At 37.5% G+C, this 14,763-nt stretch overlaps 1 protein-coding gene across 1 annotated transcript in view; it reads right to left on the bottom strand.

The window, feature by feature from the left end:
• Positions 1-1,338: 1,338 nt before the first annotated feature.
• LOC110036225 (NADP-dependent D-sorbitol-6-phosphate dehydrogenase-like) overlaps positions 1,339-14,763 on the bottom strand; it is a 30,293-nt gene continuing 16,868 nt past the window's right edge. The window contains exons 2-6 of the mRNA XM_020740618.1: positions 10,187-10,281; positions 9,982-10,099; positions 9,772-9,904; positions 2,091-2,310; positions 1,339-1,766 (exon numbers count right to left, since the gene is read on the bottom strand). Of these exons, the coding sequence (XP_020596277.1) occupies positions 1,536-1,766; positions 2,091-2,310; positions 9,772-9,904; positions 9,982-10,099; positions 10,187-10,281 (797 nt within the window). The 3' untranslated portion in view covers positions 1,339-1,535. The remainder of the gene's footprint in view (positions 1,767-2,090; positions 2,311-9,771; positions 9,905-9,981; positions 10,100-10,186; positions 10,282-14,763) is intronic.

Consider the following 14,763-nt stretch of genomic DNA (forward strand, 5'->3'; position numbering starts at 1 on the left):
ATAAAGGTTCCATATGTCAGTTCAGTCGGCTGCTTGATGTATGAAATGGTATGTACTCACCATGATTTGGCTCATGTTGTTAGTTGAGTCTACAAATACATGTATAAACCAGGAAGACGACATTGGGAAGTAGTCAAGTGGATTTTCAGGTATCTGAAGGGTATTGTAGGACATAAAGCTATTTTTGGCAATCAGCAGAATGATTGTTCAGTTATGGGGTACGTGGATTCAGACTATGCAGGTGATTTGGATGACAAAAGGTCTACAAGCGGACATGTGTTTACTCTTGGTAGAGGGCTTATATGTTGGAAATCAACAGTTCAATCTATTGTGACATTATCTACAACTGAAGTTAGAGTACATGGCACTAGCTGAAGCTGCTAAAGAAGTCTTACGGCTTACTGGGCTAGTAAAGGAACTAGGTGTTGAGCAAGGTAGAGTTTAGTTGCATTGTGATAGTCAAAGTGTCATTTATCTGGCTAAGAATCAGGTGCATCATGCGAGAACCAAGCATCTTGATGTCGGGTATTACAAGATCAGAGAATTGATTACTTCTGGTAATATACTGTTGCAGAAGGTTCATACTAATGAGAATGCAGCTGATATGTTGACCAAACCACTTACTATCAACAAGTTCTTGTATCGCTTGAACTTGTTGAGTATTCACGGTTTCTAGACAAGCATGGTGGCCCAACCAACTTTGATCTATGAGAAACTCTCAGGCATCTTTTCTCTTAAAGGGTGTAATATTCACCAAGGTGAAAATTTGTTAGGTACAACTCATATGTCATATAAGGGACAGTTGCTAGAGTGAAAAGGAGCGAGCCAGCGCAGCTCGTGAGCCAAGTGGAGCGGAAGTATCTGTTAAATCGGGAGACTTTCGCTATGTCCCACCTCCCCTGGTACGGTACTAGGGTAATTTTGTAATTACATTTTATACACCAGAGATATATAAATATATGTTGTATTGTAACCCTAAGGGGATCTTGTACTCTTTGCTAAAATTAAGAGAAAGCTGCCGCTCTGCTTCCGAAGAAGTAGACATCTTTGTCGAACCTCGTTAAATTTCTATGTTTTTCTTCTGGATCTGTGTCGATTCTTGCATTTTTTTCTTTGCCCTAATTTCTCAAGAGTTGGATCAGCACATCATCAAACAAAGAAAAAATAAAACTCACGAGCATTTCTCATAAACTAAATTGGGAAAGTCACTATGAGTTAAAAACGCAAATTTAAACAACTACAATAATGTGAATGCTTTATTCAGCTGAAAACTAGAGCATTTTCCATTATTATATTCATGCAAATTACGAGGAGTTAATTCCATTCCTATCCTTCAAATTTTGATTATTTATAAAACTAGCATATCCTCTTTCTTTCATTTGTTAATTTCTCTTCCAAATATCAGGAATCACCACATAAAAAACCAAACAAATTGACCATAACATTCAACAATTTTCATTATTATCAATGCCACGTAAGCAATGAAATGAAAATCATCCCCAAAGTTTGGGCATAAGAAGCTTCCCTAGTGTCACCTAGGCATAAAGATCTATACCCCAGAACTTAGCAGGTTGATTGGTACGGTAATTCCTATCAATGGCCATGATTCTATTCATGTCCTCATCTGATATAGTGAAGTCAAAAACCTGAAAATTCTCCTGCAGTCTCTCCAGCTTTGAGGACTTCGGGATGACTACTGTGTTCCTTTGGATGCCCCAGCGAAGAATAAACTGAGCTACAGTCTTGTCGTACTTCTTCGCCAGCTCCTGCCAAGTCACAAGAAAATAAATCATCATGAATGGGGCGTTTACATGCATACATACCACCATATTCCTAGGTATTTACATAACTAACACCTAAAATTTACCTTTTACAATTATACCACCAAAATCATTCAATTCACATGAAAAATATCATTATTTTCACTTTTAAAAAGTGAAATACACCTTTTTTATGAAAATGTAAGATGGCATATTTGTAAAAATTGAGGTTTAGGTGTTAGATATGTAACTACATAGGGATTGAGTACTATGTATGTAAATCTTTCTATATACATATGATTTTATTTTGTCAAAAAGGTAAATATTAACCTGAATGGTAGGATCATCGAGGCAAGAGAGACTGCCAAACCACTCAGTATTGGCAGCAGCACCACCCAAGGGGGTGTGAGCTGTGACACAAATCCTATGCTTCTGACAGAATTTAACAAGAGAGTCACGTTGGAAATAAGGATGTGATTCGATCTGGTTGACTGCAGGTTTTATTTTGGAGTAAGCAAGACAGTCTCTTGTGAGAAAGATGTCGTAGTTACTGCAGCAGAATAAGAAACTCAGGTCAGCTAAATCGATAAACATCATAAAAATAAGTAGCTAATAGATTATATGTTGTGCAACTTAACTACTGCTTTAAAAACAGTAAACGTTTTAGGTGGAGTTGTGAGTTTGCTTTTGTGGAAAGGTTCCGGTGGCAGAGACAGAGCTCCCCTCCTTGGAAGATTCAATGAATATTCCGAATGATACCAAATATTTGTAGTTATATCATTGAAGATATTTATTACTCTTTTCTAATGCCTGGAGGCATTCAGATTTTTTGTTGCAGTTTGAATTGTGAGCTTTGGTCAGGCATTTTCAATTTTTTTTTTTTTAGTTTGATTATTTATATGGATAAAGCTCCAAGAAAAGTTCTCTCTTCAAAATATGAGCTTCACATTTCTATAACTAGTGTAATGTACAACTCATAATTAAAGGATGCTTCTCATCTTCTTAACAGTAATTTTATCACAAAAATTTGGTAAAGATTACAGCATCGATTTGGTGAAAAAAAAAATGATGAAATTTGAAAATTGTCTTGAAACAACATTTAATTTTTGGAGAGATTCATATATCAAGAAAGACTTAAAAATTTGGGACATTTTATTTTTAGCAGCCTGTGTGGATTATTTGGAAAGAGAGAAACAATAGATATTTCTTCAATAGAAAAGAAATAAGAAAAAATCATATGGCTGAACATTATATCAGTCTTATTTTCTTTCAACCTTTCATTTCACATTACTAAGAAGGTGGTGGACATTAATCTACCAAATAAGACTTTGAATTTGTATTGTTCTACAGTTTATCCTGACAGTTATTTTATATAGATGTTCTTCATCTTTTCTCTGTAATATTATTCCGCTAAAAATTTTCTTTTCTTCCTTCAAAATGAGATCTTACAAGCTTTTCAATAAAAGGAAAAAAGAAGTTAAAATTTTCACTTTAGCCGAATTTGAACTTGCAATTAAGAGAAAAGACATGTAGCATTATAGAAAGGGAATCATGATTAATAGAGAGACTTCAATTTAGTTTATGTAGGCCAATTGCACGGAAAAATTTTCAATCACAAATGCAAAAGTAATTCATAATATATCGCAAAATGACAGCTTTTATCGGCCTGAAAGTACAAAAAAATCATGCATTGATTATGGGATGGATGCAAGATTAAATTTACACTAAATAATTCTAATGAAAAAAAAAAAAACCTAACATTACAATATGCATTGATTTTTTTTTTTTATCAAGTCCACCAGACAATTAATCAATGTTGATCAAAATTAGATGCTTTAAACTATTTCATAGATAATATAATATCTCAACAAAATTATTTGTATTTGATTATTCTACGATTATTTATAATAAACATAGCGAAAATGTGAAAGTAAATATAAAAACTACCAGTACTATTGAAACTATCGAACTAGAATTTCATTTGGAGGTTCAAAATCATAACTGAAACAAATAATTTAATCAAGAATTTAATTATTCAAATAACACTATATTCGGTGCATTCTAAGATCTTCGTTTTGCCCGGACAAACTTATGATACTTGTGCTTCTATAGATTGAAGCATTCCTCCACATTATTATCTTGAAGGATGATATTGGCACCCTGCCAAAGGGCTTTTACCTTTAAAGGGGCTCATCCAATTAACGATAAAAAAGTATAGTACAAACTAAAATAGAATGATGCATCCCTCTTAGAAATCCTCATGATTTCTCATTTATTGCTATAAAATGATTTTAATGCTTAGCTGAAGAAAATGAAATCTCATAATGGGATGAGAGATCATTTGAACGATTAAAGTTCATCATGTTTTTCCTTTATACTAAAAATAAAATTTATTCGACTATGTGGCTTCTATGATGAAGAGCCTAGTGATTGTATTGGATCAAAAGTGGATGATTTGTGTTGGGTAATGATAACTAAGGAATGGAGTTAATGATGGTAAGCATCTGAAGCATCATAACATGACTTGTGGTAGCAGCTGAGATCAGGCTTGTAAATGAAAGGTTAAAGCCTTATCTTGTAGGCAGCAACATTATACGAGCAAAGCATGATTGACTTAAAGGGCATATTTCTAATCTTGGCAAGGGGAAACATATGAATGGAATGAAATATGGATATTGTTTATATAAAAAGAATGACGATGATCATACACAAATTCATCAAATCAAAAAAAGAACTCGGGATCTTCTCCCACGTAATCTGAACCTAGAATCGAGCATTCAAGCTGCCTGACTACATCCAGCCACCAACGATATCAACAATCATAGAGTAGAGAGTATCAACGGATTCAAGGCAAAATCACTGTCCCAGTGGTGCTAATGATTCAAAGTTTTGCCAAGATCCTTGAGGATGTTTCATAGGGTTGAGATTCTCTTTCTTTTATGTGGTTAAAATATGCATCTTTGCTCCAAACAAAATTATAAAACGCTTGCACATTTCAATAGGAGCACTTTTAATCAAACTTGTATTATGAGGTGGAGCATGGTGGCCGTGGTAATTCAAAAAACCTCTCTGAGTTTTAAATATCTATGAACAGATGAGAGCAAGTGGAAACATTCAAAGCAGTTCACATTTTTCTTATAAGCAGCTTGAGAGGACTAGACACCAACTACATGGCGGCTGAGGTAGTGGTGCTATGCATTGTTACCCTCCCCAAGCATATCAAGTTCCTACACATGAAGGAAGACAACCAACATGGCAAGGTGAGCCCAATCCCACATTGGTTTAGCCAATTCAAGCATGTTTAGACTCCAAATTGCTCAAATCAAGCATGCACAAGGTTCGTTCGACAAGATTGTGATACGCCTCAGAACCAAAATCAACGAACAAACCACGACGAAACGACAATAGATAGGTGAAAAAAAGCAAACAATTGTTGTTCTTAAAAAAATCAAAGGAAAACAAGCAAAATACAAGGTTAATATATTTTTCAAGAGGTAGATTGTCTCTCCCATACCCTAGACATCGCTAGGAATACCACATAAAGAAAAAAACAGCAGCCAAATAAAAACATGCATGAAAGAAAACAAACCCAAGGTTCCTCTCTTAAAAGAATCTTCCCACAACATTTAAAAACTCTTCTTTCCCGCTTTCCCTCCTGGACCAGTACCCGCCTAGGCGTACTGGGCGTAACATGACTTCCCTCTCAAAGAAGTACCTTGTCCTCAAGGTGGAAAGAGGAAACTGCTTGTGGAACATCAGAGCAGTCATTTCCACTTGACCAATACATCATTCGTCCCCTTATTCCTCGGTGCACTACTTTGATCTCTAATGGATCCAAAATCACCTCCAAGTCCTCCTTCAGCATCAGCAATAGTGTAGATGAGAGTGTGTGATCTCCAATCGCTTGTCTTAGCTGGGATACATGGAAGACCAGGTGTTGTGCAGATGATGATGGTAACCTCAAACGGTAGACCACTGCCCCAATGCGTGTCATCACCTCATAAGGCCCAAAATATCTCGATAAAAGTTTCTCGCTCCTCCTAGCCAATGTCTTCTGTCGCTAGGGTCTTAGCTTCAAGTAGACCATGTCCCTTGGTTTGAATTGTACCTCTCTCCTGTGTCCATCTGATTTCCTCTTTGTGATTTGTTGAGCACACAGAAGACACCCCTTGAGCTCTACTAGTATTTTGTCTTATTCCTCCAAGTGTTGATCAAAGCAGAATACTTGTGTAGTGTTATGTCCATAATGTATTAAGTGAGGTGGATTCCGCCCATACAATATCTTGAAAAAGGGTTGTCTATGCTGTGGTGTGGTACGAAGTAGTGTACCAATATTCAGCCCATGCAATCCACTTAGCCTATAACTTCGGTGTATCAGATACAAAACAACGCAAGTATGCCTCCACACTCCTGTTGACCACCTCTGTCTGCCCATCTGTCTGAGGAGGATATGCGATGCTCCTTTTAAGGACTGTACTTTCCAATCTAAAAAGCTCTTTTCATAAGTGGTTGTGAAATATCTTGTCCCTATCTGATACAATCAACTCCAGTACCATGTGCAAACAAATTACTTCCCGGATAAACACCGCCGCGAATGAGACCGCGGTGTAGGGATGAAATGTGCATATACTTAAGTGATCCCCGACAACCATGATCACCGTGAACCTTCATGATCTTGGCAACCCCTCAATAAAAGCCATCGTTACTTCTTCCCAAACCTTATCCGGTAATGATAATGGTTGTAGTAACCCCCCTGGTGCTATGATCAGGTGCTCGTGTCGCTGGTACACATCACATTTTGACACCATGTCCTCCCGTTTCTACACATCCCCACCGAATAAAGCTCTACCGCCAAATAACAATAGGTCTTCTACACCTCTGAATGTACCCCAACCGCACTATCCTGAAAATTTTATAATAATCTGAGAATATACTCCAACTACTTGGGTCACAAATCGCCCCCGGTGGAGCAGTTGTTGTCCCCTCAATTCATGTCCTGGATAACTGTTCGGATCTTGTAGTAATTCAGTCCTTGGTTTCCCCAGCTCCTCATCCCTTTTGTTCTCCTGTCTCAAGGCCTCCCAATCTAGGACCAAGGGTACCGATGGGGTTGTCAATTTGGGTTCCTCCACATTTATCGATAGTACGTCGACTGCCCTGTTCTCCAATTTTAGTTGGTACTAAATCTCGAAATCATACCCCAGTAGCTTGAATAGTCATCTCTGATGCTCCTCAGTCACCATCCGTTGCTCCATAAGATACTTTAAACTCCTCTGATCTGTCATGATTAAGAAATGCCATTCCAACAGGTAGGGCCGCCACTTCGGAATGGTCAACACAAATGCCATCAATTCCCGTTCATATATTGACTTCAACCTCGCTCTAGCTGTAAGGACCTGGCTGAAGTAGGCAATCATCCGTTGATCTGGCATGAGCACTGCTCTCAATCCGTGCCCAAATGCATCTGTCTCTACCACGAATGGTTTAATGAAATTTGGAAGTGCTAATATTGGTACGCTAGTCATGGCCCTCTTCAACTGTTCAAAGACTTGTTTTGTTGTTTCTTCCCATTTGAAATTGTCTTTCGTTAACTGCTTTGTCAGTGGTCAGTGGTCAGTGGTCATGCTATCGTGTCATATCCTCTTACAAAGTTTTAGTAGTATTTGGTGAGACCAAGGAGTGCTCAACTCCTTCAAATTACTTGGTAAGAACCAATCAACCATAGTTCAAATCTTGGACTAATCCACTGCCACGCCTGTTCTGGCCACCACATGTCCTAGGTACTCCGTTTGCAACTGTGCAAAAGAACATTTCTTCAGGTTGGCATACAACCGCTGCTCCCTCAACGTCTCCATGACTGTTCTTAGGTGCCCCACATCATCTATCTCTGTATGGATGTAAACCACAATATCATCAAAGAAAACCGGACAAATTTCTAGAGATTCGGTTAAAAAATTTTATTCATGAGGGACTGAAATATCATCGGGGCGTTGGTGAGGCCAAACGACATTCTAAGAACTCATAATGTACTTCCTATGCCCTGAAGGTTGTCTTGTACACACCCGCTGGATTCATCTTGATCTAGTGGTAACGCGACTTAAGATCAATTTTTGAGAACATGACCATCCCATAAAGCTCATCCAGTAACTCATCAATCAGAAGAATAGGAAATTTGTCCAACACCGTCTCTTTGGTCAAAGCTCGGTAGTCCACGCAGAATCTCCAACTACCATATTTTTTCTTCACCAATAGGACGAGATTGGAAAAAGGGCACACACTAGGCTTGATAATTCGCACCTCAAGCATTCTCTCGGATCAGCTTCTCGATCTCATCCTTCTAAATCTAGGGGCTATCTATATGGTTTGATGTTGATGGGGAAACACCCCCTTCAATGTAAAAGCGTGCTTGTGCCCATGCTCCCTCGGAGGAGGTAACCCACTTGGCTACTGAAAGACATCCGTAAACTGCTATAGAAGTTGTTGCACCCCTTCCGGAAACTCTATCAACTCTGAATCTCGAATCTCCTCAATGCTCTGCAACTCCACCAAGTAGCTCAGTCCCGCTCCCCGAATCGGCTTGATCATGGCTTTGAGCGATATCCTGGCTTTGCATAAGCCATCATCTCCTCTCAGCACCGCCTTCCGACCATCCACTTGGAATTCCATCAACAAGGACTTCCAATCCACCTTCATCTCTCCCAATCTTCGCAGCCACTTCATCCCCAAAATCACATCTATACTGCTCAAATTTAAAGGAACAAAGTCTTCCAACACCTGTAGGCCATGTAGTGTTAGAACTAGCCCCTTGCAAATTCCCTGACTTTTCTCAACCTTCCCTACCCCAATCATGACGCCAAAGCTCCCTATAGTCACACGCTTCAACCCTAGCTTCTCCACAACCTGATTTAAGATAAAGTTGTGTGGCCCCACTATCCATCAACAACACAACTAGTAGTTCCACGATCCCATTCTCTCACCTTCACAGCATTTGAAAACTTTCCTATTACGCTTTCTCTCGAAATCTCCTCTAATTTCTCCTCTTTGAATATGTGATTATGGCTCTAGTGGATCCCAACCCTACCTTTCCTTCCTCTGCGCCTCCCTCGGATCCCTCCCCTTCTTCCCGCAACAAATGTGGGCCTGCCTATGGGTCGGCTATGTTGCAATCGGCCGGTCCCTCCTGAGCCGGCACCCGCTTGGGCATACAGGGCGTAATAGATTGGTCCACACAAGCCCAAAGTGCCTACTAAGGGTTGGCCAATTAAAGCACAATTCGATTTTGATTAATCTAAATCAAGTGTGCACGGACTTCATTTGACTTTTTTTAGCCAATCCTTGAGTTTGCAGCACATATTACTAGTTTAGTCAAATCAAAGCCAAACTAGAGCTTAATAAAAAACTAAAATGGGCGTTTTTCTAAAGTTGCAAATTTGTGCTTGAATCAAAATAGCATTTCAATGAATAAATTTATAATTTAGCTAGTAAAGCACAAGAGTTGTTGATTCCATATTAACGTCATTAGTAGTCATACCATCTATAACAATTGATACTCGTTTAGTGCTCAAAGAGGCACAATATCTTCTGAAAACCCATTAACAAGTCCCAATCAACTTGGTTCCTTTTTTAGCAATTAGGAACAAAGTATATCAAACCAGCCAATGGATCTTTAACATACAAAGAATGCACAAAATAATGCGGTGAAGCAGGGACAAAAATTACATAATGGACAAAAAAATGCAGTGAAACAGGGACAAACATTACATAATGAAAGATTTATAACATACCACTCAATTCTTATGTATTTACATATCTAGCACGTAAACTACAATTTTTATATCTACGCCACATTACCTACACATATTAAAAGTTAAAATAGTGGTGTTTTTTATGTGAGATAAAAGGTTTGGGTGGTATAAATGTTAAAAACAAAGAATAGGTGTTAGATATATAAAACCAAAAGAATTAAGTGGTATCTGTGTATATGCCCCGCACATAATTTAGTTTAATTTACCTGATTCCAATGCTACGAACTAATCCTTTTGAAACAAGATCTTCCATTCCATGCCAAGTAGTCTCCAACGATATTGATGTGTCGATGTCTAGTACCCCATCTTCAGCAAGAACACTATCAGTAGTTCCAACACCTGCATTAGAATTGTTAGTTGCCATATCGAGTTTGTTGTGATAATCAAATCATTAAACAAATAAGAGAAAGATTCACCAGTGTGCCTTGTGGCTACAGGAAAGTGCACAAGATAAAGATCCAGATATTCAAGCTGAAGCTTTTTCAAACTATCCTTGCAGGCCTCAAGCACATGACCGTGATCTGAGTTCCAAAGCTGCATGGCAAACAAACTTGGGATGATGGTAATCTCCAAGAATTATGTTTGAGAACATCCATTTGCTAATAAATATCATGAGCTAACCTTCGTGGTGATGAAAAGCTCCTCCCTTTTTACAAGGCCGGTTTGGAATGCCTCAGCCAGTCCTTGGCCAACTTCAGATTCATTTTTGTAATCAGCTGGAAGGAAAAAAAAAACAAATATTGACGTTAAAGATGAAAAGAACAAAAATAAAGAGCCTTGACCACAGAATGCCTTGTTAATTTAGAGTGTAAGTTGGAAATGCTACTAGCAGGGGAGACAAGTGAGACACTTTGCCTTCAAGCTTTGTATGAAGCTCCTTTAAAGTTCTAATTAGCTTGACCTATAAAAGCACAAACTCTCATCCATCAAAAAGCTCACTTTGGCCAAATAGATTCATATTTTTATCCTTTTGACGCAAACATACTGAGAAAATTGCCATCCTAAGAATGCTCCAGCATGAGAAAGCTAAACTTTATAATTCTTGAAGAAACAATGATTATTAAATCAAAAGCCACTTTGACATTTCAGAAGCTTTTCTTGACTATATTTAGGAAAAAATTATAATCTTCATGACTCAGAACTACAATCCTCGCCAAAAGCCTTAATAAGTGACCTTATGTTTAGCGAAGTAGAAGTCTTACTTGTCAAGGAACATCTAGGATTGCATGAAGGGAAAGAAAATTATAGTTACCATTTAGAAAAAAATGGGAAAGTAAGGTCTTTATATTATGAATTAAGATAGGTTTATAATAATAGTTGGTTATTTTTTTAATAAAATTTAATAATTTTAAAATTATTAACCATAATCTACATCAACTTTAATGGAAAAAAAATTAATTTTAATGTCTTTAAATTAAATATTATTAATACTAATTTTTTTACTTCAACAAACCCAAAAAAAATAACACTAATAAAAAATTTAAAATATAACTAAATTAACTAATATATTTAAAATATTTATATAATTAGAATATTTATATAATTAAATTATTATAAATAAACACATTAATAAAATAAATACGTAATTGATAATTAATCCAAAAATATTCAACATATTAAATTATAATATTTTGCTCTTAAATAAGTAATTAAACATTTTATATTTAATAAAGATTTAATTAAATAATATGCAAGTTATCATTAAGTTTAATATAAGACTTTAACAAATTATTTGTTGAACGTTAATAAAGATTATTGTGAACATAATTAAACGAGTTAAATTATATTCAACCTTGGTTCATTTAGCCATTCATTTTTCAAAAAAAAATTCAAACGTGTTTTATTATTAACTTAAAAGAATTTGAACAAATAATAACAAAGTTCAAATTATTCATCAAATACATTCATTCATTTACAAACATAATAGCATGACATGCTTTCAAAAATATGGCATAAATGTTTATAAATGGAATGTATCATTACTTAAGAGAAACTCCTGAACATGGAATTTGAAATGACCTAGAATAAGATGGAAAAAGCAGCTCTCGACAAAGTTCTCAAAAATTGATGTTCCTAAGTGGCAGGCCTACCACTAAGCAGAATTTAGATGTTGATCTCTACTTGGTCAATTCAAGATTAAGCAAAGCAAGAGCCAAGTCCATTTGAAAGTGCACTTAATGTCAAATAGAATTGATGCAAAAGGCTAAGAGCTCTTGGCTTTAAAAGCTTATCCTTAAACTTAATCAAGAGAATGCGGCTTCAATGATTTTATAGGATGTATATAAAGTAAAAAATAAGGACTACCACAAAACTTCACTCTCATTTAGAAACATTATGTTCCCACTTTTAGATAGGGGTGTACATTATTTGGTCAAAACCAAAGAATTAAATTGAACCGAACAAGTTTGGTTTGAGTCGTTTTAGTTACAAATATGCATTTCAGTTCTTTTTGCTTTTAAAATCTTAATATACAGTTTTTGGTTTTTAGTTTGATTTTAATTTTCATTTAACCAAATAAACTGAAAAAAACCTAAATAGGATTCAATTGAGAAAAAGGATTCATGTAGCCGACCCACGTAGTGGGAATTAGCCAGCCGTTTTCATAGAGAGTCTCAGCAGACACTAGATTAGCTCTCCTTTGCTGCGAGATCCGGAGTTCTGATTCTGGGTCTACTCTTGACTCCAACTTTCTTCTATGCGTATTACGCTTTTGAAGACGTTTTTGCAGTTCATGAGCCAACCTAGATCTCATTCTGTACCCCCGAATTTGATCATCAATGGTTGGCGTAGGTGCGGGTGTGATGCTAGAATTTCTGGTGGATTGGTTGCGGACAAGGGAAGTGGTACTCCTGGACAAATCAAAGACGGTGGAAGATAATGAACAAAGTTCATTCACGGAAGGCAGTGGGATTGAAGGTCCGATAGAAAAAGGAGGACTACAGAAGACAGAAGATGGACCAGATACCCTAAATCCTAAAACCGAAATTTTTTTTAACGAAGCTGCGGAGGAAAATGACGGCTATACTAAGAAGGCTTCGAAAAGCTATCAACAAAACTTATGGAAACGATATCAGAATGGTGATCCTACAGTAGGACCACTAGGGCATCCAAGTGAAAGCTATGATTACCTAATTGAATATTCCATGAAGAATGACACACCAATCATCACTACAGGATGGGGTGATGAAGATGATCAGCCACAAATAAATGAAGTGGTAAACCTATATTCAACTCCACCACAGCCAGAGCTAATTTCTGAAACACCACATATCTCAAAAGACCTTTCTAAACCCATAACTCCACCTCCCAAGGAGCCAATTCACCTGACAAATGAAATAGCATTACCCAGCATCAAAAGCCAGCTTGCTGACTTAGATTACCCGAAATTGCGAAAACTTGCTGACAAAGCTGAAAACCTATACGCCTCAGTATCCTCATCTCCATACCTCCCCCCCAATGAACCTGTAATGGGACCAGTCTCTTATCCTCCAGCCACCGTTCGACCACAAGTTGAACCTTCATTTGCACAATCAAATTCATTCCACCAATTCAGAAGTCGATCTTCGGACTTCAGAAGAAGTTATCAGCAAAACATGTGGACCCTCCCATCAGCCAACAATTCACAAGGAGTCTTGCTGATACTACCGGACGACTTCTCGCTCTATGAAAGTCACGATGGGAATCCATCACCTTAAACCTAGTAAACTATAAACAATTCCAGGACAATAAGGCAAAAGTGATGTTCATTGAGAATCTACTTGGAGAAGTAGAAAAGAAGATTTGGATCCGATAGAGAATGGCGTATGTAAAAGAATATGAGGCCCTTGTCAACATAGCAGATGACCCTCAAAACGTCATCTCCCAGATAAGGTGCATTATACTTCTCGAAGATCCGTATCAAGGATCAACGAAAGAGCAAAATAAGGGTTTTCGGGATCTAGAAATGCTATCATGCCACGAGATAAAGAATAAGTTCGAGTACATGAACGACTACAAAGTACTTGCTGCAAAATCAGGTAAAATGTACATAAATTCTGAACTATCCAAAAAATTCTTTAGGAAAATGCCTCCAATCATTGGCAATGAAGTCGAAGCCGCCTTCAAAGCCAAGCACTCGTTCAATACCATAGGCATCCTGCCCAGAATTAGATTTACACATCAATATCTGGCTGACATATGCAAAAAGACTGCAATCCAGAGGAGGATAAAGGATCTGTCAATCTGTAAAAAGATCTCTGTCCCAGGGTACTACAATAACCATAAGAAATATGGTTTGCGTAAATTAAGAAACTACAAAGGAAAGCCGCATGACACGCATGTCCGTGTCATAAAGAACAAAAACAAACCAAGAACTTCAAAGTGTCGTTGCTACATCTGTGGGGAAGAAGGACACTTTGCAAGGGAATGCAGAAGCAAACTAGGAAATATGGCTCGAGCAGCCAGCCTCAGCAATCTGAACCTGACCAAAGATTACGACGTATTATCAGTCGACCTTGACAAGGAAGCGTCAGACGCCATTTGCAGCATCTCCGAAGGGGAAGGTATGAATACCCTCGCGCATGTTAAGCATGCATTGAAAGACTTACCTCCAGAAGACTACATCTTCATGATGAAAGAGAAGGACTACGGGTGGCGCTCTTTCATCCGCTTACCAAAAGAACAAAGTATGTGCTCTCACAACTGGGAACAGAACAAGCCCATACAGGGGTCGTTCCTACATTGCTCCTATTGCCGTATAACTACCAATTTTCAAATGATGATACATCGCATCACTTGCAAACTCACAGCTTGCCCAATGTGTGCAAAATTTTACCTGACAATTAACATTCAAAAGGAAGTCGTATTGCAAACATTACCAATCAAAAGGACACTTTGATCCAGGAATTGCTAAATTACTTAAGCTTCCTAAAGGAAGAGAATAAAAGACTCCAGCAAAGATTGCAGGAGATGATTGCAGAAAAACTAGTAGAAGAAAGAAAAGAGCTCCTCGAGCGTGACAGAATGAAAGGACTCCGCATAAATGAAGAAAAAGAACGGGAGAAAAGTACTGTGGCGAAATTCTTCAATGAATATGTGAAAGAACAGGTGCATGCAACACCAAAACAAATCCTCAACTGATTGTTCAACCTGGTCGTAGAATTCAAAATACCGGGAGTAGAAATCTTCAGCCTGAAGGCTATTGTCGATACTGGCGCAAC

This window comes from Phalaenopsis equestris, unplaced genomic scaffold (genome assembly GCF_001263595.1).
Source record: "Phalaenopsis equestris unplaced genomic scaffold, ASM126359v1 Scaffold204015, whole genome shotgun sequence".
In the NCBI taxonomy this organism is placed as follows: Eukaryota; Viridiplantae; Streptophyta; class Magnoliopsida; order Asparagales; family Orchidaceae; genus Phalaenopsis; species Phalaenopsis equestris.